Raw genomic sequence first — 26,251 nt, 5'->3', positions numbered from 1 at the left:
AGTATCAAACTAACACATCTAAATAAAAGTGAATATCATTCAACTAATTAAACCAATAATTAAATAAAAATTACAGAACGAAAACATAAAAAAAAATCAAATTAATAAATTATGTTAATTATAAAAATGATGTAATTTATCTGATAGTTGCCACGCAGGATCTGTTACTGATCAGTTAGTGGCACTAAATAAAGCCACGTGGAAGCAGCAAAGACAGATGCCACATGGTTTCCGACTTTAGTTGATGCAGTGGATCTTTGTCCATCACAACATAGAATGTGGTCGCACACAAACATCCTTAAAACCTGTTTCACTGCTTCTTACGATGCCAATTCCTTCCCCTTTCTTTTCTTTTCTCTTCTTCCACAATATCATATTCCCCTCAGATTCTTTTCTTTTTCAACTCTAAACTTCAAAAGTGAGCCACACAATTTATATATAATGTATTGTACCCACTGTTAGGAAAAAGTTTGAAAGCACAAAGAAGAATCAATGTGTCACCCTGGAATTCCTTTTCTTAACAGAGAAAGCTTCATACTGCATAGAAGATGGGTTTTGCCGGCGGTGGCAAGGCAGGCTCACGGTGGCGGCAGCTCCGGAGAGAGTGGTTCTGCGAAGCGATGCGTGTGCTCGCCGTCGCAGCATCCGGGGTCATTCCGGTGCCGGTTGCATCACGGCGAGTATGTATGGCGTAGTAGGGCTAGTAAGTAGATGAATGTATCCAACGATAAGAGTTCATAAGCATGCATGTAAATAAATAATCCTTCTTTCTTCTTTCATGATGAATAATGATGAAGGAATTTGAGATCAGAGGATGCAGCTGCTTGCACTTGTGGTAAAATAATAATGAAAAGTTTGTGACTTTCTTTGTTTTATCTGTGCCAATTTATCCAGGAATTTCAACAGAGCCTTATCTCAAAGTAAAATTTACAGAATATCTGATCAGTTAAAAAATTAAGTTTTAATTGTGGGGTTGACTTTATGAAGAAATTAGTATAAAGAAAGTCAAATATAGGGAACAAAAAGAGACTGTTATTTGCTTCAAATTTAACAGTGTATGTATACATTCAGTGACAACTTAGGAAAGTGAGGCAAATATAATAATCAAACTTTTACCATAATTTTGAATTCATCAACACACACAAACTATGTGAAAAACTTAGACTAAACATACTTGAGCATGTGTTATGTAGAGCAACATGACCCAATTTTATTACTCTGATGAAGTACATATGTTAAATCTGCTGTACTGTTTAAACTGAAAGCAGAAAGGAGATATTCAAAGCCAGGGAGAATTGTAAATGGGAGTTACAACAGATTTAACTTGTAGATACTTGTGTAGGGCTTCCAATCCAAAATCTCTTCCAAATCCACTCATCTTGTACCCTCCATAAGGAATGTCATTCCCGAAGGCAAAGTAGCAATTGATCCAAATAATGCCTGCACGAAGGGACCTTGACACAGTGTTGGCTGTGTCCAAACTCTTGGTCACAATGCCTGATGCTAGACCATACTTAGTGCTGTTGGCAATCTTTATTGCATCATCAATAGTCCTGTTATTCATTCATACATTAGTTTTGGATTCAGAATTCATGAACAGATTCAAAGACATTACTAGGAATACATTCAATCAATTATAGCAGTAAGTAAATAAAATTACAGTATCTTACTTAAACTTCATCAGAGCCATCACAGGACCAAATATCTCCTCCTGTACTATACGCATGTCCTCCTATACAAGATATTATGAAAAAGACAATGTGATGGTTAGTTATCCATTTCTTCTTAAAATAACCTCGTTTTGTACTTGGGTGGAGTTAAAATCACCTTAACATTGGAGAAAATTGTAGGTTCAATGTAGTAACCCTTGTCTCCCACTCTTTTTCCACCTGTCAAAAGGGTGGCACCTTCTTTCTTTCCAATCTCAATATAGGAAAGGATCTTTTCAAATTGCTTCTTGTCAACCTACAACAAGAAAACGATTAACCAATTACTCTCAATTTTGTTTCAATAATTAGAGTTACTAGAAGACATATTCCGTATGTTTTTAGAACTGATGTAGATATAACTCTGCTGCTACATTCAAACCTGAGGCCCTTGTTGAGCTTTAGGATCAAAAGGATCACCAACCACCCAAGCTTTTGCTTTCTCCACCAATTTCTTCTCAAATTCATCATAAATTCCTTCTTGAACGAGCACACGAGAGCCTGCAACACAGATTTCTCCCTGAAATCGATAGTAGAAAAAGTTAGAATATTTCCAACTGGTATGTGAAAAGGATTAAATTTCATGAAGGAAAACCACCTTATTGAAAACGATGCCCAAGAGGGCAAGCTCAGCAGCTTTATTTACATCAGCATCATCAAAAACTATGACGGGTGACTTGCCTCCTAATTCAAGTGAAACTTGTTTCAAATTACTACTAGCTGCAGAACGCATTATTTCACGCCCCACTTCTGTTGAACCTGTGAAGCTTACCTACACATGCACAAATCACAAATCACAGTCAACCCAATCATATTGGTTTTACTGTACTCAAACTATGTTACTCTGTTATTATTATTTGTGATCACTTATTAGTATTTTGTATATTGCACCTTAATTTAGTCTATTTATAGTCTCAACTGTCAACCAAAGCAATAACTGTTATATGTCAAGCAAAAATGAGAGTCCAATAAAAAAACTATGGCATTACATGAGAGAACAACGTAACTTAAGTATCACATAATGTCCACATATTTTACGTTTAAGTAGTTACCAGATCAATGTCCATGTGTGAGCTTATTGCAGCACCTGCAGTTCGACCAAATCCTGGTACTACATTAAGTACTCCATCTGGAATTCCAGCCTTCAAAACATAAAAGTAAGGAAAATCAATAACTCAACCTTTAGTAACCAACTTGTTAATGCCATTTGTAAAAGACACATACCAATTTAGCTAGATGAGCATAATACAAGGCTGAGAGAGGTGTTTGTTCAGCAGGCTTGAGGACCATTGTGCAACCGGCAGCCAAGGAAGGACTAACCTTGGCAACAAACATGGTGGTAGGGAAGTTCCAGGGAATAATGTGTCCCACAACACCAACTGGTTCTAGTAAAGTATATGCATGGAACTTCCCAGAAGCTTTCAAGACCTCCCCGTGGATTTTATCTGCTGCACCAGCATAATAACGTATAGTAGCTGCTGCTGCAGGAATGTCACCAACCTTACAATAGTGGTACAACTTCCCAGCATCGATGGCATCCAATGCTGCTATTTCATCTATGTTTTGCTCAATTAAATCTGCCCATTTCATCATAATTCTTGCTCTTTCCTGATTTTAGAAACATCTCAAAGTTTAGTATCATATTGCCAAAGTGATGAACACTTGTGTCATGTCAATGCTATCAGAAAGTAAAAGAACCATGCTGGTGGTGAAGAACATTTTCACAAACAGTTCATCGACAAGCACTAATACAGCAAACATTTATCTAGACAGTGTACAGTATTGTCAATATTGGGTAGCTACTTTTAACAAGATAACACCCATCACCGCCATTAACCCATAACTCGGTGGAACTGATCAACTTGCAAAAGAGAAAATCATGTGTCGTGTTTTAACAAGTATTACACTATTTGTTTGAAGTCAAACTAAAAAAGGCGTTACACGTTGGAGACTCGTGTTTCTTGAACTTAAAACACGGTATTTGTTCAATGTTGATGTCGTGCACGGTTTAAATCCACATGCATCTATTGTAACTTTCTGCCAAACGTTTACATAGATAAATTATGCAAACTTAACATCCACAGTGTTTGATTTTTTTTTTTTTATTTTGTATTTTACTCATCTTAATCCTTGAAGAGACTTCAATTATTTGAATCAACTCAATGATAAAGACATAAATAAATAAAATTTAAAATTTGAAAACCAAAATATGACTTGATCGATCGGTCCAATCCTATACATCACGAATACAGACAAAGCTTATATTATATTCAGAAAATTCCATTTCCAAATCCCAAGGGATTCACGTTTCGAGGTCTGAAAAATTCCTCGAAAAATGCATAATTATTTCGATGCTTCCTATAATTCAATTTTAAATGAGTTGGCATACTTTTAATATTGCTATATATTTTTGTCATTGTTTTTTCCTTTGTTTCATCCCCTGTCACTAAATGATCAATTTACGACTAATTAATAAAAATCAATTATTTCTACTAATTAAAAAGTTGGCATAGTAAAATTTTATAAATTTATACAATCGATTATTAGGGTCACTTTAAATCATAATCGAGTTCAATTATACATGTGTCAATCACAATATGAGATGAGATGACCCGTGACCGAAGGTGGGTCATGTTATGAGCATCAAAATCAAAAACTGAAATTAATGTCTCAGACAAGCTCATTGCAGAAAAAAAAGTCAAAAACATTAAAGGCACGCAAGAATCAGCCACAAAAATTATGAATTCAGTTCAAGAAAACTAATTACGAAAAAAAGTCAAATATTTAGTTATTAGTTATCAAGTTAAAGTATATAAATTTCATTTAATATTTAGGTTTTTTATTAATATCTAGATTCCATTATAACGCAGACATGAAATTGCCAGATCGAAACTATTTCTTGTGTGACTTTTACACTGATAAAATGGAAAAACATTTTTAATATTTTTTTTATGAATGTAAAATTAAATATTTTACTTATAATAAATAGCAAACGTGACAAAATAAATGAGACCCACAAATCTATGGCGATAACATAACAGTTCTTTGTAGAAAGAAGAAGAAGAAGAGAAATGATAACGTACCACACCGGGCATACGAGGCCATGGACCATGGTCGAAAGCGACACGTGCCGCTTTCACAGCAATGTCAATGTCTTCTTTTCCTCCTTCTGCGATCTTCGTAATCACTTCCCCTGTCCTTGGATCTATTGTCTCAAACTCTTTTCCTGAAATTTATTTTCTCAATTTTATAAATAAAATAAAAATATTTTCTGGAATCTTCATTTTTGCAACACTTCACTGCATTTTATATTAATGAAAATTCAAAAACACTCACAAACAAGACGCACAAAAAGACTCCTATTTCAAACTAATTGAATTAGTTAAATAAAATTAAATCAGTCAAATTGATTGTGCTCTACTTTCAGTATCAAATTTTTTACATCTACAGTCCATGATTCTAGTTTTTTTTTTTTTTTTTATCATACATAAAGTATATACTTCTTGCATATATATATTTTTTGTTATTATTTAATTGATATACGTGAATTATATTTATTCATTGCTTTACACAGACCATTTAATAAACCAGTCTATAAATTAAAAAATATATATTAATTATGGTTCACACAAAGAGTTCTCTTCTCATCAATATCTGGAATTTGTTTAGTGTATACATCATTTTGTTTTCAAATGAAACACAGCAAAATAAATAATCTGGAATTTGTTTAGTGTTTATACATCATTCCGTTTTCAAATGAAACACAGCAAAATAAACAGAGAGAAAACAAATTAGACAAGATGAAAAAGAGCAGTAACACTCTTATTTATCTAATTTTCTTTTTTAAACCTCATTTTATAAACAAATTTTAAAATTTAATTAAATTTAAAGTCGAATTTTTATCGAATGTTCCGATTTTGACTCAAATTCGTCTGATATCAATAACTATTATGCATTTTATAAATATTTTCCACTTTATAAATTTAAACTCAGCCACAATTTTATCTTTAAAAAATATTTCAAAAAATTAAAAGATCTAAAAATATTTAAACTTTACTTATCTACTCCGGACAGTATAAGACTTATAGGATATAACATAATATAAAAGTTATAATTTAATATTTATATTAGCAAAATATGTTGTTTTTACAGTAAAAAGTATACTGATAAAAGAATATACGGTAAAAAGTTATGTAAGTGGACGTCAGAACCAAAGTTAATATGTAAAGAAAAACAGCAAATATATTTTAAATCTGCTTGCAAGAAGATAAGTTGAGTGCTTCACTTAATTTATGCCATTTTTTCTTCTCTCATTTCACTTTCCATTACTCCAAACCAGGAACAGTAACCATTTTTGATATAGGGTTTCCCTTGAGGTTTTTCACAGATAAAAAAAAGTGCAGAGAGAAAAGTGAAAGTAAAGAGATTGAAGTTAAGAACCTGAAAGGGAATCAACAAATTGTCCATTGATGAAGAGTTTGGTGAACTTGATGGGAGGAATGTTGAAGGAAGAAGCTTGGCCGCCATTAGAGAGAGCAGCCATGTTTGTGTGTAGAGAAGCAACAGAAAGAAGCAGAGAGAAGACACTCACAGGGCAATGTTTTTACGCATCTAATCTGATATCAGAGAAAACAACAGAAAGGTCCCCCTTTTATACACACCCTAGCCTTTATGACAATAATAGGATGCAAAAAGCAACTCATTATCAATAACATTATTTAATTTTTTTTAAAATTAAATATATTTTTTAACTTTTAAAACTTTTACACTCATGTTTGAACCGTCTGAAATATTGTTTAAAACTTAAAAAAAATTATATATATATTTTATATAAATTAAGAAAACTGAATATCCACCATAAATTTTACACGTGGGTATCCGTCGTTTTTCATGACCAGTGTAGGGACGTCACATTCGAATCAGCCACAAATTTATTTATTTATTTATATAAAAATATTAATAAATAAATAATATAACACTTTTTATAGGATTATTTTTCACTATACATTAGTCATTGAACTAATCTATGAAATAAATATTTTTTTTGAAAGCCTTCAACAGGTCAGACTTTCAAGTTTAGACACTGTTTTATATTCAGTAACATTTTTTTTTTTTCATTTTATTTTACATAACGTGTTTAATTTCTCTTTTTCTATTTCGCATTCAGACCATTCTTGAATCCTCTAGAGTTTTTATATGGCCGGAGATGCGTATTTTAGGAAAGTTATTTTTTTTTCTTTATGATGTACTAGTTATGTGACACTTATAATTAAGATTTTATTTAATACCGACATAAAATCGTAGTATCATCATTATATAATTTTTAATATTAATTACTAATATTTGTGAACTTATTAATTAGTATTTATGGGTTACCATAAATACATTTAATATCAGTAATTTCCAGTAGATACATACTAATTTATCTTACAATGTTGAATATAATATAATGTATATATTTATTAATTTAATAATGTAATTAATTATTAACATCCATAAAAATGAAATAAGCTAACATTAATATAAAATATACTAATAGTATTAGAGGTACTTTAAAAAATAATTAATGCATCATATACGTAGACAGTTCTACAAAACGGATAAACAAGTTTTAAAAAAGATGAAGAAAAAAAAAGTAGAAATTGTTATTGCTAAAAAAAAATATAAGGTTGATGGTACTAGGTTGTATTTGAATTAAGAAGAGGAGATAAAGGATTAAAAAATTGAAAAATGTGATTATTTACATTAAAAAAATAGACAATAAAAAGGAAAAAAAAACTTTGAAAGTTTATGAAAGATTTAATTTATTAAAATTTGAAAAACAATATATTTATATATGTTTCTTTTTCTTTCCCCTAATTTATGCAAGGACAGTGAAACCAATCTTTCACATCTTTCTTTGTTCACACATAGTTAAACATCAACAAAAAAAAATAAAAGAATAAGAATACAATAAGAAGAAAAAATGGAATAAATAAATAAAAATTATAATAAGATGACAACGCAAAATAATATGAAAATAAATAAGAATTATAATGTTATTCAAATAAAACTTTTAAACATTTCTATGAATGTAATACTAGTAAGTACATTCGTTAATTGATATTAACATGGAAGGGGTTAGAAATTTAAACTATTTATTATGTGAGTTAAACATTTGTTAGATTATTAATTAATATTTATGATGTTAAATAAACATGTTTAATACCCTTAATATCCAATAAATAAGTTTTAATTTGTTATAAGTAAAATGGACTATTAGTCTTTATTTATCTTTTAAGCAATTACTGTATATTTATGAATATATACAAAATTAGTAGAATAACATCAATAAAAATGCAATAATAGCACTAAATATTTAAAAATAGTAATTATTGATATATTAAATAACGGGAAAGTAAAATTATAAAAAAAAATCACATTTCTAAAACTTTTGGTTTCTTTTTTTTTCTTTTTTTTAAATGTTAAATTGATCATCCGTTATTTTAAATTTTAATTTGGTCTTAATTTTTAAAAATTTATACAATTTTATCTTTTTAGTTCAATTTATTAAAATAAATCAATTATTTTTTATTAATATTGGTACTATGATTATGTTATTTAAATTAATAAAACAAATAATTCTTATTGAGCACTTCAATTTTGATGATCTTAAAAATTTAACAAAAATTACTAAATTATATTAATTTATCAAAAATTAAAACTAAATTAAAATATCATAAAACTAAAAAACTAATTTGATATTTTTAGAAAAATAATAATAATTAAACCTTATTATTATATTTATCATTTGAAAAGTGGACCACCGGCTAATTAAAATGATCGAACTAAAAATTGGCACGGTCGTGTCACTGTACGAAACCAGATTTTTTAAAAACCAACAAAAAAGTGATAAAAGAAACTGAAATAATCGGTGATTTCGTTTTATTTTTTAAATTCAATTTACATTTTTTAAATAAAAAAATATTTATGAATTAATATAAATTATTTTATCAATTATTCTTTTGTTATAAAACATATAATTGAGTCGTTTATTTAATTTACATTTTTTACGTCTCACTTTCATATAATTTATTATATTAATTTACAGTTGTTTATTTTATGTGTAAATTAATTTTTTTAATGAATATCATTATAATTTATTGATTAACATAACCATTATAGTATATTTTGTTCAAATTCTTATACTCATCCTGTATTATATTTATCTAATAATACCAAATAACTATTATTTATTAAAACTTATTTAGTCAAAGTTGAAGATAATGTATTGATTTAGTAACTGTTAAGTTTTAAAAATGTATTTTTTTATAAAAAATATAATTTATGAGTTGTGGAAAGGAGGAACACAAGGTTGGTCCAAACTCAATAACAACGTAGTCCCCCAAAAAAAAAAAAAAAACTAATGTGGTTAGGTGAAATTAGGCTATTGAAAGGATGAAATAAATGGAATAGAATAAAACAAATAAATAAAGTAAGAGTAAAAAAAAATAGAAACGAAACAAGTGGGTAATGTACCAGGGAGTAAACAAACGGTTTTTGAAAACTCATTTAATCTAATAATTAAATTTAAGATTAAATATTTATATGTAAAATTATAATTTGTTTCTCTTTTAAATATAGATATATTTTGATTTTAAAATTTTAAAAATTAATAAATATAATTTTTTTTTAACTCAATGATATTAATTTCTTGAATTTATTAAATAGTGTTTTAAACTGACATTTAAGTTAGAACATGTCAAAACAATGCAAATAACTCAAATGTTATTTTAAAACGTTTTTGACACATCAATCGAATTCAATGTTGTTAGATTAGGAAAAAAATATCCATTAACTTTTTAAGTTTTAAATCAAAATGTATTAAAATTTGATACATGAATCACATGAAAGTATAGAAACTACAAACATATTGAATCTTAAGTTTATCTATAATGGATTAATAGAAACATATTAAATATTATTTGCTACTCTTGTCTATAGAATTTTTATGAGAATAAGGTTGCAATATTCTCTTTCAAAAGTGGACAAAATATTTAAATTACGAAATTCAATCTAATATTATTTTATGTCTATTTAAATGGACATTTTTTCAAATTTACATTCTCAGCGATTGAGTACAATATCAAACCAAATTGGTTTAGATCCAAAGTTTAGTAGAGTTAGTTTTAGTCGAATGTCAAGTTGAGTTGGTCGTAGGACAATAGTTGAACTGAATTGGGTCTAACCAAAAGATTATACTGAATTAGGTGCAATCAAATATTAACGAAGTTAGTCTGGGTCGATGACTGAGTTCAATCAGCCCTAGTCAAAGATTGAGGTGAATTAGTCTCATTAAAGATCGAGTTAAGTGAATAGACCGAGATTAACATAAGTTAACCTGGATCTAGATCAAGGTGATCCGATTCACATTACTATCATTAAATATAATCAAATTAACAATCTTATTTAATCTATTTTAAATTGGATTGAAAAAAAAAACAAATTTAGTTAATCTAGTTAATATAAATATACATATTATAGTCTAAAATAAATTTACATCACTCACCCTTTTTTATGAATTTGATATATATATATATATATATATATATATATATATAAAAGATGAAAATCAATAAGTAGTTTTTGAAAATAATATTTTATTATAAGAAAAGTGTTTTATTTTCTTAACGATAATTAATACTTATTTTTTAATTCATACAAAAATAATTATTTTAAATACATATTTTATAATTTGTAAAGAAGTTCTGTTTATAAGTGTTTTTAAGCATAAAATTAAACCCCATTTTAATGAAGTATATTTCATCTCTTTGAAAAATATAAGTTTCGGTTTACTATTTTTAAATATTTTATTTTATTTTATTATTTTTTGCATTTCAGTCTCTAAAAGAAGGTGACATTTTAGTTATTCAATTAGTGAGATTTTAAATATTTAGTTAAAAGTTCGGTACATTTTGACATGGTTGATATATAATGGAGAAATTGATCTATTTCCATTATAATGAATTAATTTATGCATAAATTAATGTGTAACTCGTGGATAAATTAATTATATTTTCCTTTCTTATTTTCTCTTTTAAAGTGTTTTTTTTTTCTAAATATATCCCATACAATCCATTTAGCAGCTTTTTTAATAGAATATTATTTCGACCTATATTGACTTAGACAGAAAAAAACGCTGCTTATTTTTTTAAAACTAACCTGAATTATTGTCTCTTTAAATAATTTTATTATATACAGCGTGTAGTTTTTAATCATATGCTTTTTCTTTAGCAATATTTTGGACTTTTCAAATAAGCGGTGCTCTGTTTTTGTTTTTTTCTTCAAATAGTGCAGATCTGTAACAAAAGACAGTGAGAAATAATGGAACAATATAAAAATAAAAAATAAAAGATGCAAAAGATTAATATTTGTACAAAATTTGAAACCGTACCGAACAATTAAAACATGGCTGCTTTCAACTTTTCATAAATTAAGTGGTACTTGGTTCCTTAAAGAGAAGCACGTTATCCACGATATCTACCATATTCTCTTTTTAAGATTTTGTAGAATAATTAATTAAAATATATTAAAAATCACTTTAATGAATTTTATTTTCAATAAAATTTTATATAATCAACTTTGAAATGTCATAAATGTTAAAGTTTATAATGATTATTTTTCTTATTTAAAATTTTACTCTAAATTCATAAAGATATTCATCAAAGAAAAAAACAAAAAATAAATGAAATAATATTCAATTTTATTAAATCTAACGAAAAACATTTATTGTTAATGTGGAAACAATTTTATATTTTATAATAAGTTAGTGCTCCTTGTGATACATGTTGTATTATTTTTCCAAACACTCTCATTCTCCATCCACTTTTCACTGTTTTATAACTCTTTCTTTATTTCAATAATTTAAGTTTGTTCATCATTTCATTTGCCCCACCAACCCATTGAAACTCCTAATTATCTTTTATTGGTATCTTTCCATCATTTCTCTTTTAGCTTAATGGTACTTTTCTCTAAATCAATATATAGGTTAAAAAAAATTCTTTATATTTTATTTTATTGTACTTATAATATTACAAAAACATTTACATTGTTACAAAAGTATTATACAATGATGAAGAGTGTATTGTGTTAACGTATTCGAGAAAGATGTATTATATGAATTATCTACATGGAAGAAAAGTGCATCTAATAGAAATTATATAATATTTTAAAAAATGACTTTTTTAAATATTATGCAATATATATATATATATATATATATATATATATATATATATATATATTAACCGTGGCTAAATGGTCGAAAGATAGGATTGAAGATGTTAAAATTGAATATGTTGTACAAGTTAATGTATTAGTGTGTCCTACTAGTTGATTAAAGGATAGATATATTTATTTTGCTCTATACATTAATTTTTATTAAATAAATTATTATCAATTATCTTAATATCTTAAAATAATTATTTTCGAATGGAGATGTTAATGAAAACTATATTATTTTTAAAAATATTAGTGTGATAATGGGTCACTCCTTTTAACCATTTATTGTATAATACAAATAAAAAAAAAACTAAAGAAATCATATTAATGATGATCTAACTTAAGTAATCATATTCAATATTTTTAAAATATATAAAAATTACATTGTTATTTAAAATATTAAATTATTATTATAAATATTAAAAATATGTAATAAGTTATTAATTTTAGAAATGATAATAACCTGTAAAATTATTGAGACTCAGATTTGTGTTTCTTTTTATCTTCTATTTGATATAATATATAAATTGATATTAGTTCGATCCAAATTTAAAAAAATAAATTTATAGATATTTATTATTATATGATGTTCAACTTTTTTCTATTGGACGTAAAATTTAAATTCAAACATAAATTTCAAACTAACAAAAATAAAGTCTTATATAAATAAGACTAACATTACAACAAAGTCTATATCCAACAATCAATATTACGATTGATTAAAAAAAATAGAAAATTGTTATACACATGTGAAAAAACTATTATCATTTTTATTGTCGTAAGAAGGTGGAAAGGAAATAAAGTTTAATGAATATTTTTAAATTAAGACGTAGTCTTTTTCATCTTTCAACTTTTCTCTTGTAACTCATTGTTTTTTAAAAATAAAAAATAAATAAACTACAATGTTTTAACAAATATATACAAACAAAACAATTCACAAACCCCATTTTTAGGTATATGCATGTTTCCATTCGCTGACATTTTCTTTCAAGTACTTCACAATAAATGCAAGACTAGGGTTGGTTACAAATATTTTTGAATATGTTTTTAGGAATTTGCTTTTATCAAGTGTTTATAATTATCAGAAAAATTGAGTTTGGTTGATGAAAATTGTAAGCTTAAAAGACATTAATTTTTGATCGGGAATGTTTGAATTTTGATTTTATATGTTGTTTTAGTTTATATGACTTGAAAAAAAAATACACATTTTTTTTCAGTTTGATAGAATTTTTAGAATGAATTGTTTAATACAAGTTTCACATAAAAAGTTCTATCGGATTGAAAAAATAAATAAAATAACACAACCTTTGAAGAAAAAAACATAGCCTTTGAGTGTCGTTCTTCTCAAGTTACTTTTTAAGAGAGATGAAAAGAAGAAACAAAATCAAAGTTCTCTTAAAAATTCTCATACCTAACATCAACATTAATGTATCAAGAAAAAATGTTTCTCTTTACATCTAAATTTTAAGTATTTGAATGTGAAATACAAAGAATTGGTAAACGTTTTGCACTTCCTTTGTTAATTCCGTTTCCAACTTTTACCCTTAGAGACACGTACTAAAACATTGTTTATCACAACCTTCTCTTTTTGACTAAACTTTTGTATATATATTATTCTTTTCTATTTATTTTACCAATCACGTTTGTTTTGATTTTTTTTTAATTAATCTTTGATTTAATTAAGATTTATATTTGTATATCTTTAATTGACTTTCTATTAAATGGTTCATTTTATAGAGAATTTAAACCTTTTTTGTATTTTTAATTGAGATTTTGTTATTTGATTTTACCACAAAGTGAACTACCATGATTGTTATTTGCATTATCGTTACTTGCATATTTTTACGGAAAACGCATTAATTGAAAAAAATTAAAATTGTCAATCCTTAATAATTTTGTAAAGGTTAAATATGTTTTTGGTCCCTCAAGTTACAGTGAAATTTGGAACCAGTCAATCTTTAAAACTTTTGACCAATTTAGTCCTTCATCTTTAAAAATGCGTGAATTTAGTTATTTAAACCAAATTTTGTTAAGTTTAGCTGACGTTTCAAGCGCATTTCATTATAGTATTTGAATTGTTTACACCATTTAACACATTTTCGTTTCAATGTCAATTCAAATATTATCATAAAATGCGTTTAAAATGTCAAATAAACTTAACAAAATTTTATAAAAAAATACTAAATTCACATATTTCTAAAGATTAATGACTAAATTGGTATAAAGTTTCGAAGGGAGACTAATTCTAAAATTCACTTAAATTTGAGGGATCAAAAACATATTTAACCATTTTTTTAATGGAAACTTAATTAAAAATATCAATTATTTAAAACTTATAATTTAATTTAATTTAATTTTTTACTTTTATTCAAATACTAGTTTTTTGATATTTTATATTATTTTTTTATGATTTTTATGGTATTTTTCTATCCATTTTTACCAATTTCTTTTAAATATTATCCTTATTGACTTCTCATTGAAAAAACTTAGAGATTCGTCTAAAACAATCACCATCACTAACTTTCGATTCTAATATATTTATGTATCTTTCAATAATGGATTATTTTTAAAATATAACACTAATAACAGATGTATCTCATTTCAGATTTTAACCCTTTAAAACAATGAATTTATAAATTTTTATCTTTATATTTTATATGATGATTAATTTTTTATATATTTTACGGTGAAACTTTCACTATTTCTAACTATTACCAATATTATGTAACTTCAATTTTTTTTACCATATTTATACTTACATAAACATTCCGTTATAAGGCAGAACAACCCTCATTTAAAGGAAGTTTGAAGAAGTTATTAACCAAAACTCAAATTGAATTGTTGTAAATAGCGAAAATACACACAACTTTTCTTAAAAAATCTAAAAGTCAACTGCTGAAATTTTACAACTTCATGATTTTATTTACTGGTAGTCACTGATAGTATTCAAATTCAAAAATTATTGTATTTCAATTTTTTGCCGACACGAAAGGACAATGAAACTCCAACTCACCAATCATGGTTTCATTATAGGAAATATCAAATTTCTAATGTTATTCATTTCAAATTTTTATAATTGTTCAAAGCAATAATACAACTTAAAATATAAATATTGTCTTATTCATGCCAAACTTATCCATATATTTTAAAAGATAATGATACTAACTAAGGAATTAAAAGAAATACTTTAAAATGCTATTATTATTCTTATCATGATCCCAATGCAACATATCTTGAATTTTAATAGATAAAATTTTCAAAACATTATTTAATATTTCTCAGATGTTGGTTAGCTATACTTCGTGTGATGTGTTATTCATCCTTATTATTCTAATATCCATTTTTTTTTCATTCTTTTTTATACTAAGATTGACGTTATTTAACTCTGATACATGTTAATGAAAATGGATTATCTCAAAAGCAATAAACAAAAAAAAAAAAAAAGCAGCAGTAGCTGGAAACAATTAGAAAGGACAAAATTTTCCTTTAAAAAACATAGAGTTGAAAAGAGATTATGAAAATAAAAAGTATTTAAGCTTTTCTACATGTTACACACAAGGTTTTATCATATTGTGTTGTTTAAGATTGTTATTTCTGAATTTTGTCTCGTGTAGAAATGTCTATAACCTAAATACTAATCTGTCTAATAATTGTGTTATTTTTAATATTTTATGGTCTCATATTATATTATATGCTAAATCACAATATGAATAATTGGAAAAAAGTGGCAACATTTTTATGGTAATTAGTTATTAAAGTAAAATATAAGTAGTAGATTATGAAATGAACGGACTAATATTTCAATTTTAAAATAAAAGTTTCTTGATTCTTGTAAGTTAGCTAAGTTTATATACTTTGTATTACCTGGCACGATTAAATTCGCAGAATTAGTGGTTATCATTTATAATTAAAAATATTTTAATTTATAAGAAATAATGAGAGGTTTTTATTTTAGTTCGGTACAATTCTTTCTTTATTTTTCTAACTTACCTAATTGCTTTTAGATAAGTAAATCTTGACTTTAGTTATTATAAAATTATTCTTTTTATCCCTTCAAAATTAATAATATAAATTTTGATTCCATTCAGGATTGAGTTGACCACTAATTCTTCTCTTTCTTCTGTTTATCATTTTTTTTATTTGTTACTTTTAGAGAGAGAAGTTCCTCTCCTTCTACATGTGCATTCCAATCATTTTAGTATATTTATTGAAAATTGGATGTTAAGAAAGTTTTTTTTTTCTTCTTTACTTAATTCAAAGTCCCATAAAGTTTTCCATTTTTAATAAAGAAAAAGTCAGAGACGTAAGGTAGTGTTTGATGAAGATTTGTGTTTGTTCCAAATATAATAAGTAGCATTGGAACAAAACATGATTTGGCATTTCTTTTGTTTCTATTTGGATTTGTCAATTTCCTTCAACGTCTTCCTCATAGCCGTACCCTTCAAAGAATTTTGAAGAAAAAGAAAAGTTATTGATAGGATTTAAAAATTCCATGTTACAAACGGTGCATAATATTAAATACAAATTATATATTTTGATGGCAAAAAATTATAACGTTGTCAATTTTACGTTTTTATGTTGCATTTAGCAAATTTTGACTTAAAAAAAAAAAAAAAAGCTTAAATACCTTTTTGTTCTCATTTTCGTAGTGTCTGTTGCGGATGGTCCTCATTTTGACCAGAATGTTTAAAATGGTCATCATTTTTACCGAATGTTTAAAATGGTCATCATTCTCGCAATTCGTGTTTTATTTGGTCATTTTCTGTAACACCGTTTAAATCATTAACGGAGCATTGTACAGGTGGTACGGTTTGTATTAGGGTGTGTTACGTGTACTGTACATGTGTGATAATTAGATATTTGGGGATAAATAAGTGAGCTAGGGTTTTGGTAAGGAATGTTTGGGTAGTTGGTGAGTTTTGACAATCTTATTCCTCCATTCCCAATTGGTGTTGCTGCAATCTTCTTCTTCCTGCAATCTCATTATATAGGTATGTTACGATCTCAATCTTCTTCCTTTACCTCCGGTTGTAATCATTGGAGGCAACTGTGTTGTATCACTTCGTGCACTGTTGGTGGTTCAACGAGAAATGAATTAACCCCGATTTGTATCTGCGGATAGATGACAACTTTAAGGATGACAAGAACTCCAAAGAATATTGGTAGAAAATTTTGGGTACAATCTGTTTTTATTTTTGTGTTAATAATAAATTGGTTTTAATTTTTGGTTTATTGATTTACAGAGTGGTGGTTCCAATAATGTGGGCTGCAACCTTTTCAAATGGTGGTGTTGAGGAAAATGATGTCATCATCATGACACAAATGAGGCAGATTAATGATTTGGAGAAGTCATTGAAGGTTGCTAAGAAGATGGTGCAATTAGTAATAGGGTTCACTTGTGTTGTTATTGTATTATTCGTACTGTTATTGTGTGTAATCTTTTAAAGTCCAATCTGTTTTGTACTATTGTTAAATGAAGAAATGAATTAGTTTGATTATGTTGATATTAGTCCCAACATCAAAATGACATCTTAATATGAGCATTGAAGTAAGTGATATTGATCTAAGCTTGAGAAAAATTAAATTGATCTAAGTCTGGAAGAAGTTAAATTCATAACATTAATTCATCCTCATCAAAATGCACTACATCAATGTTTGGCAAAAGTGAAATTGAACGAAGTTTAAGGAAAGTCAAAATGCAATACATCAATAATGAATTCTACATCAGAAAATCCAAAAAATAACTAAGATGTTTGTAGCTGCTATCATGGCCTCCTCCTAATATGTAATTTCATCATAAACTGCTGAGATGGTTCCTCTGCAATTTCATCCTAATCTGTAATTTCATCCTAAGCTGCAATTGCAATCCAATAATGAAATGACAAATATTAACTGTTTCCTCTACAAATCCGAGCTCAAGAAAGACGAAGATGAAGAAATTTTCCTAATTGCAAAATTTCCCCTAAATTGAAAAATTAACGTTAATTAGTCATATGTACAGTACACGTAACATACCCTAATACAAATCGTGCCACATGTACAATGCTCCGTTAATGATTTAAACGGAGTTACAATAAAGGATCAAATAAAACACGAATTGCGAAAATGAGGACCATTTTAAACATTCAGTAAAAATGATAACCATTTTAAACATTCTGTCAAAATGAGGATCATCCGTAACAAACACTACGAAAATGAGGACCAAAAAGGTATTTAAGCCTTAAAAAAATGATGTAGTGACACTTTTATAAATATTTTATTAAAATTAACGTGAGACACTCTTATGTTGGTTTTAGGTCCAACATCTTTTACCATTCGTTAGTTTCAAGACCGACGTTTTTAAATGTCTATATAAATGTTAGAATTGAGTTTTATGAATCACAAAAATTTAGAATCACAAAAATATCATTATATAGTTCTTGGATTTTAATAATTTGTAATTAGTATTGAGTTTTATGATGTTATATTTTGTAGGATGAAATGTAAAATTAAGATATATTTTTAATTAAAATCATAATTTTATAATTATGTAATTGTTAATTAAATTATAAAAATATTTAATTATACAATTATAAATTTATAAAATTTAAAATATTAAAATAAAATATATGTAACGATAATATAATAACCACATCAATCACTAAATAATCACACCTGATCAATACAACTAATAAAAGGATTTAAGAGTAAACCTCGATTAAAAAAATTAAATTTATTAAATATTGAATAAAGCACGTATATTTATCGGCGTTAAATTTTTTAAATTTTTTAAATTTATCAAATACTTAAAATATAATTAACTCTTTAAACATTATAATATTTAATTGATGACATATATTGATTTCTTTAATTTTTAATTAGACACCTTGGAGCAAGAAAAAAAAATGATTGTCCTTTTGATAGCCAAGGTATCTGGAATTGAATCACATGCACACAGGGAAATATACTGAATTTAGAGGCACACCATGCGTGTTCGCTTGCAGACACTGCTACTGAATCAGTTGACAGAGTAAAACAGTTGCTGACCCTATATTATTGCTTCCATTTTTATTTATTTTTTCTTAAAAAAAGAAAAGAAAATCAGATATCAGTGTTTGAAATGGTCTTAGAAACTGATCTTTGTGCACTTTAGACAAACATCTGTGTCCAAACCAAAAATGAACCAAACATCTTAAAACTTCTGAAATTTCAAGAGTTTGTTTTTCTGAATAAACAAGAGAAATGTAACTCATTAATAATGAAATAATTCTGAAATGTACTCTTTATTTTTATTGATTGATAAATGTACCTCCCGTACGGAACATAAATGTAATAAATATTCTGGAGAATATTCTTATTTTATCTCATAATTATTCTCTATAATAAATATAATTACTTTCAGATTGTGTAATTTGAAAGAAAAAAAAAACAATTTCTAGATTATGTAATCTGAAAACTATTTTTTTCCCTTGAAAAAAGACTTTTAAGTGGGAGTACAAAATAATTTTTGAATTGTAAAATCTAGAAGCCAAATGATTTCCAAATTACGTAATTCAAAAATATTTTTTTTTAGAAGTAAAGAAATGACGTCTTGATTGTACAATATAAAAAGAACAAAATAATAAAAATAATAATGAAAGTGCAGGAAAAAGGTTACAGAGGTACAAGAAGAAACTGCCCAACCCGTATATTGGATTGAGACGGTCTAATTTTATTGGCCCAAATTAAAAAGCGGCCCGTTCATGAGACTTTCATATTTTAATAAGATAAACAAGTAAAAAAAATACGAATTTCTTCATTTCAATTTTCATATGATAAAGTTGCAGGTCTCATTGCGATCACACACACCATGATGTGTTCAGAATTATTATTATTATTATTATTATTGTTATTATTATTATTATTATATAAAGAGTTAAATATGTTTTTGGTCCCTCTTCGAAATTGTATACCAATTTAGTTTTTCATCTTTAGAAATACGTGAATTTAATCTTCTTACTAAACTTTGTTAAGTTTATTTGACATTTTAAATACATTTTATGATAATATTTGAGTTAATATTAAAGTGAAAATGTGTCAAACAGTGTAGACAATTCAAATACTACCATGAAATGTGCTTGAAATGTTAGATAAACCTAACAAAATCTGGTTGAAATGACTAAATTCACGCATTTTTAAAGATGAGGAACTAAATTTATCAAAAATTAAAAAAAAAACTAATTCCAAATTTTACTAAAACTTCATAGACTAAAAACATATTTAACTTAAAAGCAAAATTTGACAATTACAGAAAATGAATGAACTTAAAGTTAGGTTATAAGTTAAAAGGTGGAAGGGCTTTCGTTATATCAGACCTAACGGTCTTCATAGCATGTGACGAATATTAGTCCAAAACACGTGAGACTGAACAAAGCATTGACTTTGAAATTAATGGTCAAAACTCTTAGGTGAATCATAAAGCTTAGAAGGACTGAGTTTTCAAAAGTCAAACTTGAAATTATAGAATCTTTAATTACTTACACGATTTATTCTACGTTAAACAAATTAAAATAAATATGAAAGATAGAGTAAAAGACCATGGTTGTTGCCAGTTTTTATTAATTAACCTTTTAATTTTAAAATAATAAATAATTTGGTTTGGTACACATGATGACATATTAACCATAACACCGGAAAAATAGTTGGTATAATTATTAGACCCATGAAAGAAACTCTATATTTTTTAAATGGCTAAAAAGGACATCTCATCATCTATCTATATTTTATTACAAAAATATACAAACAATTTTATTAATATAAGCATTTGAGTGAATTATATATATATATATATATATATATATATATATATATTCTTAATATAATTATGCATCTAACAATCTTAATAATTATGAAATGTAAATCTTAATTTTATGAGTAAAACTTGTTTGCAACTTGAAGGGACATTAATCATTGTCCAATCTATTAAATCACGTCAACTCCAAAACACAAGGACTTAATAAATAAATTATACAAAATAACTAACACAAATAGAGCTGATTACTCTCCTAATCAAGGTTATGATGTGTGGTTCAAAATCCAAAATCTCAAAAGTTTATTAATTTAGCTTCAAGCTATTTGTTTAAAAAAGCAAGTTCGATAATTTGTTTTAACTTGTAAGAAAGAGCACTTGATTAGTGGTTTATTTTACACGTCAATTGTGTACAAAAAAAGCAACTTCAGAGTCATAATCACTTTGTTTGAGTTTTCTAAATTATTTGATTCAGGAAAGGAAAACAAGACATAACTGACATCACGAGTTGAAAACTAGGTATAAATGATATTTGTAATAGGAAAATGTTTTTTTACTATTAAATTTTGACAATTTTCTCTTACAATTTTAGGTGTTATTTTCTAAGTGATTTTTTTATTTTCTTTTTCATTCTCAATATTCAAAAATCACTTAGAAAATGACACATCATATTCTAAGATAAAGTTGTTAAAATTTAGTAGTCAAAATATCGTTATCTTTGTAATAATATATGAAGATAAATAATATGCATATTTTATTTTATTAAGACTAATAATGTAAGATTGAAAGAAAACGAAGTATTTATAAGGTGATAGTAACTCAATTGGTTTATTAAACAAATATGATAGCTAGTAAAGTTATGAAACTGAAATTTAAATCAAATAGTTAAACATGTCATGTTTAATCTCATATATATATATATATATTATTTTTTTTTTTAAATTTTAAAATATTACGTACAAAATCTTATAGTAAAGAAAAAAAAAAATGGGTGATGAATTGAAAGTGCAGTTTATCCGGTTGTACATGATTTATATTCCCACAAATGGTGACTGTCCTTTGGCATTGAATGTGGAAAATGCAAAAGGAAAAAAAGGGAGTTGAAATGCATGCATTAGGAGAGTTCTATTGCTAGCAAAGTAAACACTTGTGAGAATGATATCTCTCCAACTGTTTCAGCTACCCACCAACACCATCATCATATAAACCACCAATAACTTTCATTCAAATGCATGTCTTCTGCTACATACCCAACAAAACTTGCTTACAACTTCAAGTGGACAAACATGGCTACTCCCACAGTAAAGTTTACCAAGCTTTTCATCAATGGAGAATTTGTAGATTCTGTTTCAGGTTCCAATTATTAGATGTTTCATTGTGTTATTAGGGAGTAAATATTCCATATACTACTACCACTCATGTGACTTTTGTAAGAACTATTAACAATGTTTTCTTATTAGTTGATTATATTGTATATTTATTGGGTATGTGTGAACTTTGATGCATTTGTATTTGTTTGGAAAAACAAAAGGGAAAACGTTTGAGACTGTTGATCCAAGAACAGAGGAAGTGATTGCTGAAATAGCAGAAGCTACCAAAGAAGATGTTGATATTGCAGTGAAGGCTGCACGTGAAGCATTTGATTGTGGTCCATGGCCACGCATGCCCGGTGCTGTAAGTTCATATCATCACCTATCTTTTCATTTCAATTATATGGTTGAGCTCATGTCTCGTTCATGTTGTATTTGTATCTTTCCGTTGAAACCCTTTCTGTAAACCTAATATGATCTGAACAACTCTTCTGAGTAATAACAATGAAAATGTGAAGTCTACAAAATTTTACACATGCTGAACATAGCATTGTTATGTTGGACAGGAAAGAGCAAAGATTATGCTGAAATGGGCACAACTAATTGAACAGAACGTGGAAGAAATAGCAGCATTGGACACCATTGATGGAGGAAAGTTATTCAGTTGGTGTAAAGCTGTGGATGTTCCTGAAGCCTGCAACATCCTGCGTTACTATGCTGGCGCTGCTGATAAAATTCATGGAAATGTGTTCAAAACATCTCGTGACCTCCACTTGTATTCTCTTATGGAACCTGTCGGTGTTGTTGGTCACATCATCCCTTGGAATTTCCCTACGGTCATGTTCTTCGCCAAGGTTGCCCCGGCCTTGGCTGCTGGTTGCACCATGGTCATCAAGCCTGCTGAACAAACACCTCTCTCAGCACTCTTCTATGCTCATCTTGCTAAGTTGGTATGACTAACACTCTGGTTTAGTTGTGTTGGGAGTTCAAGTATGAGTTTAAGTACCGCATTGAGTAAAAATTATAAAGTTGTGAGTGGTGTCAATCTTTTATGTGTGTTAGACTCATATTTCATTGGTGTTGTATCTTCCTGGTGATCCTTTCTTGAAAGACATAACATGTTTGATATTTTTGTCTAATAATGTTGGAGATGACATATCGACTAGAAATAAAGTGATTTTGCTTTGTTTTGATAGAATTCCATGAATACATTTTTTCTTCCCTTTTCATGAAGGGTGGTATCCCAGATGGAGTGCTCAATGTAGTACCTGGATTTGGCTCAACTGCAGGGGCTGCAATAAGCTCACACATGGACATTGATGCGGTAATTTGAGTGTTAAGTTTATATCATTGATCAAGTTGAAGGGTATTTGATTATCCACCGACTATAAGGTGTGTTGTGATTGTTACATCACAGGTCAGTTTTACAGGTTCAACAGAAACAGGTCGTAAAATAATGCAGGCTGCAGCCTTGAGCAATTTGAAACCTGTTTCTCTTGAACTAGGAGGAAAGTCACCAGTGTTGATTTTTGATGATGCTGATATAGACAAAGCTGTTGATCTTGCTCTCTTTGGCATCCTCCACAACAAGGTAAATTTTTTTGCATGGAAATTTTGCACCATAGAAAAGACACATGGACTTATTCTGTTTCAAACTGTGTACTTCTCAGGGAGAAATCTGTGTTGCATTCTCCAGAGTTTTTGTCCAGGAAGGGATATATGATGAATTTGAGAAAAGGGTTGTGGAGAAGGCTAAAACCTGGGTAGTAGGAGACCCTTTTGATCCAAAAGTTCAACAGGGACCCCAAGTAAGAGATTACTTCAAATTGGCACAATTTGATATTGTAATTCTCCTCTGACATGATCTTGTATTGCAGACTAGTAAGACACAATTTGATAAAATTCTTTCCTATATTGATCATGGAAAGAGTGAAGGAGCCACACTTTTGACTGGGGGTAAGCCAGTGGGGAACAAGGGATACTACATTGAGCCAACCATTTTCATCAATGTTAAGGTGTATACAAAGAGCATGAATAAGTTATCTTTGCCATAATTGAACAACTAACCTCATTTTTTCTTCTTCTTTATGAAAATTCATTTAGGAGGAGATGCTGATCGAACAAGAGGAAATATTTGGACCTGTGATGACACTTTCTAAGTTCAAGTAAGCATCTTAATTATATTCCTTTTTGTCGCAACCGAAATCGTATGAAATTGGGTGTTGACACTTTTCACTTAAAATGACAAGAAAAAGAGCTTGTTAATGTGCAACTGAATGTTAAATCAAGTGTGGTATGCATGCAACAGGACCATTGATGATGCAATTAAGAAAGCCAACAGCTCCAAATATGGCTTAGCAGCAGGGATTGTGACCAAGAACTTGGACATTGCAAACACTGTGTCAAGGTCAATCCGTGCAGGAATAATTTGGATCAACTGCTTCTTTGCATTTGATATTGATTGCCCTTTTGGAGGGTATAAGATGAGTGGATTTGGAAGAGATTATGGCTTGGAAGCACTTCATAAGTATCTTCAAGTTAAATCTGTTGCAACTCCTATTTACAATTCTGCATGGCTTTGAAACTTCCATCTCTCTGTGTTTGTAAACTCTAGAAACGCAAAGAAACGCAAGTTTTAGGCATTATCTTAGTGATATTATTACAACCTTCAAAGCTTGTGTGATCCTCCACTTTGAAGAACAACAGTGGAAATGCAAAATGTTTGTTAAATCAAGACAGTGGTTTGAATACTTTCTCATAAATTACTATAAAATATAAGAAAACTAAGTTGACAATGGATTTTCTGAGGAGAGACACCAGAATATTCTATACTAATGAGTCATGATCAAGTTTCTATAAGAGACCAGAACACTTCTTCTGATCTGATCTAAAATCTTAAGACAATGAATTAACATGTCACAGAGTTAGAGACACAAAAATGTAGAACTTAACATTTCAGTTACAGATAGAATCACAAGTTTCCAAAGTTTTGCCTTAAACTACCTCTTTCTTCACAAGAAGTTTAGAACTAGAGGGATCAGCAAATTTAGCAGAAAATGATCTAGAGAGGTTATCTGGTTCATCCTTTGCAGTGCCTCTGTCAAAATTGAGAGAGTAAGTGTATGGATCATAAGGGAGTTGAAGGGGTGATGATGATGCAGACTCAAACAACTTCTTCTTCTCTTTCTTGAGCTTCATCCACAACACTTTCCACCTCATTTTACTTGATATACAATTTGCATGCTCAATCTCATCATTGCAACAACATCTTATGGTGTTTCTCTTGCATGAATCACAACAATTTCTCACATCCATGGCTATACTAGAATTGATAGTTCAAGTGTTCTCAACAATTTATGCAGATAAGTTCAGTTAGAAGCACGTGGTTTTTGAAGAAACAAGGGAATTGGCCACTACCTAGGACACTGCATTTTTGCTTTTTGAGTTTCCCAGAATGTTGTTGTTCACCGACCAAGTATTAAAAACTACTCGCGGAACCTCAAGTGAACAAAAAATATAATATCTGTAATCAAAATCACCCTACCCCAAAACCTTCGCCACCAAATGTTTCTGCCTAGGTTATGTGGATCACAATATGATATCATATTTTGTGATGTGAAACTTAGGCACATGATGCACATGACACACTGCATTTTATTGCCTTGTGGAGCTGTTTATGGAGCAACTTGCCATGTGAACTGATTTTCTTCTTTTGGAGCATCATGGTTAGGGTGCTTATAGTGTCTTGTTTCATGATGCTTTTTCTTGGAGAAGTATTCTTATGCAGAGAAATTCACAGAAACTCTCAATTTTTTGAAAAATTGAAAATTTCCTACCTAAAATTTAACTTGTATTTGGACGAGTTCAGATTTTTTACTAATTTTTTTTATTGTCATCTATCGAGCATTAAAAATAAACTGTGTTAGTATTTTAAATATCTTTTTAATATATTTTAAAACATTAAAATTAGTGGTAATCAGTGTATTATAAAGATACAGTAGAGAAAAAACACAAAAAATTCAGCATAGAATCCAAATTCTATTTGAACGTGTGGGTTATTAGTATTCTCTATTGAAACTAAAATTTCAATGTTTGTGACTATGTGAGGCATATTTATAATAGTGAGTTCTAAGAGAAAATGAAGCATTTTCGTTCGCATAATTAGCGGTAGCATTGTCACGAGAATTGATAAGTTTGTTGAAAATAAA

General features: G+C 28.0%; 2 protein-coding genes across 3 annotated transcripts; one reads left to right on the top strand and one right to left on the bottom strand.

The window, feature by feature from the left end:
- Nucleotides 1–1,012: 1,012 nt before the first annotated feature.
- LOC114182153 (aldehyde dehydrogenase family 2 member C4-like) lies at nucleotides 1,013–6,366 on the bottom strand. Its single transcript, XM_028068936.1, has 9 exons — nucleotides 6,147–6,366; nucleotides 4,790–4,932; nucleotides 2,931–3,314; nucleotides 2,759–2,848; nucleotides 2,305–2,478; nucleotides 2,089–2,226; nucleotides 1,828–1,965; nucleotides 1,671–1,732; nucleotides 1,013–1,553 (listed from the first exon to the last, which is right to left on the bottom strand). The coding sequence occupies exons 1-9, from the start codon at nucleotides 6,247–6,249 to the stop codon at nucleotides 1,280–1,282; spliced, it is 1,506 nt and encodes a 501-aa protein (XP_027924737.1). The 5' UTR covers nucleotides 6,250–6,366; the 3' UTR covers nucleotides 1,013–1,279.
- A 15,421-nt stretch (nucleotides 6,367–21,787) lies between these two features.
- Nucleotides 21,788–24,793, top strand: LOC114181137 (aldehyde dehydrogenase family 2 member C4-like). 2 transcript variants are annotated; one of them, XM_028067492.1, is made up of 9 exons: nucleotides 21,788–22,086; nucleotides 22,265–22,407; nucleotides 22,610–22,993; nucleotides 23,278–23,367; nucleotides 23,461–23,634; nucleotides 23,714–23,851; nucleotides 23,921–24,058; nucleotides 24,147–24,208; nucleotides 24,352–24,793. In XM_028067492.1, exons 1-9 carry the CDS (start codon nucleotides 21,966–21,968, stop codon nucleotides 24,623–24,625), a joined length of 1,524 nt encoding a protein of 507 aa, XP_027923293.1. In that variant the 5' UTR covers nucleotides 21,788–21,965; the 3' UTR covers nucleotides 24,626–24,793. The 2 variants fall into 2 exon arrangements, with proteins under 2 accessions (XP_027923293.1, XP_027923294.1); XM_028067493.1 differs by having other exon boundaries at nucleotides 22,002–22,162.
- The last annotated feature ends 1,458 nt before the right edge of the window (nucleotides 24,794–26,251 follow it).

The sequence above is a fragment of the Vigna unguiculata genome, chromosome 4, assembly GCF_004118075.2.
Source record: "Vigna unguiculata cultivar IT97K-499-35 chromosome 4, ASM411807v1, whole genome shotgun sequence".
NCBI lineage: Eukaryota > Viridiplantae > Streptophyta > Magnoliopsida > Fabales > Fabaceae > Vigna > Vigna unguiculata.
Note: the sequence above shows the minus strand (reverse complement) of the source record. Positions and strands in the feature narration are given on the sequence as shown.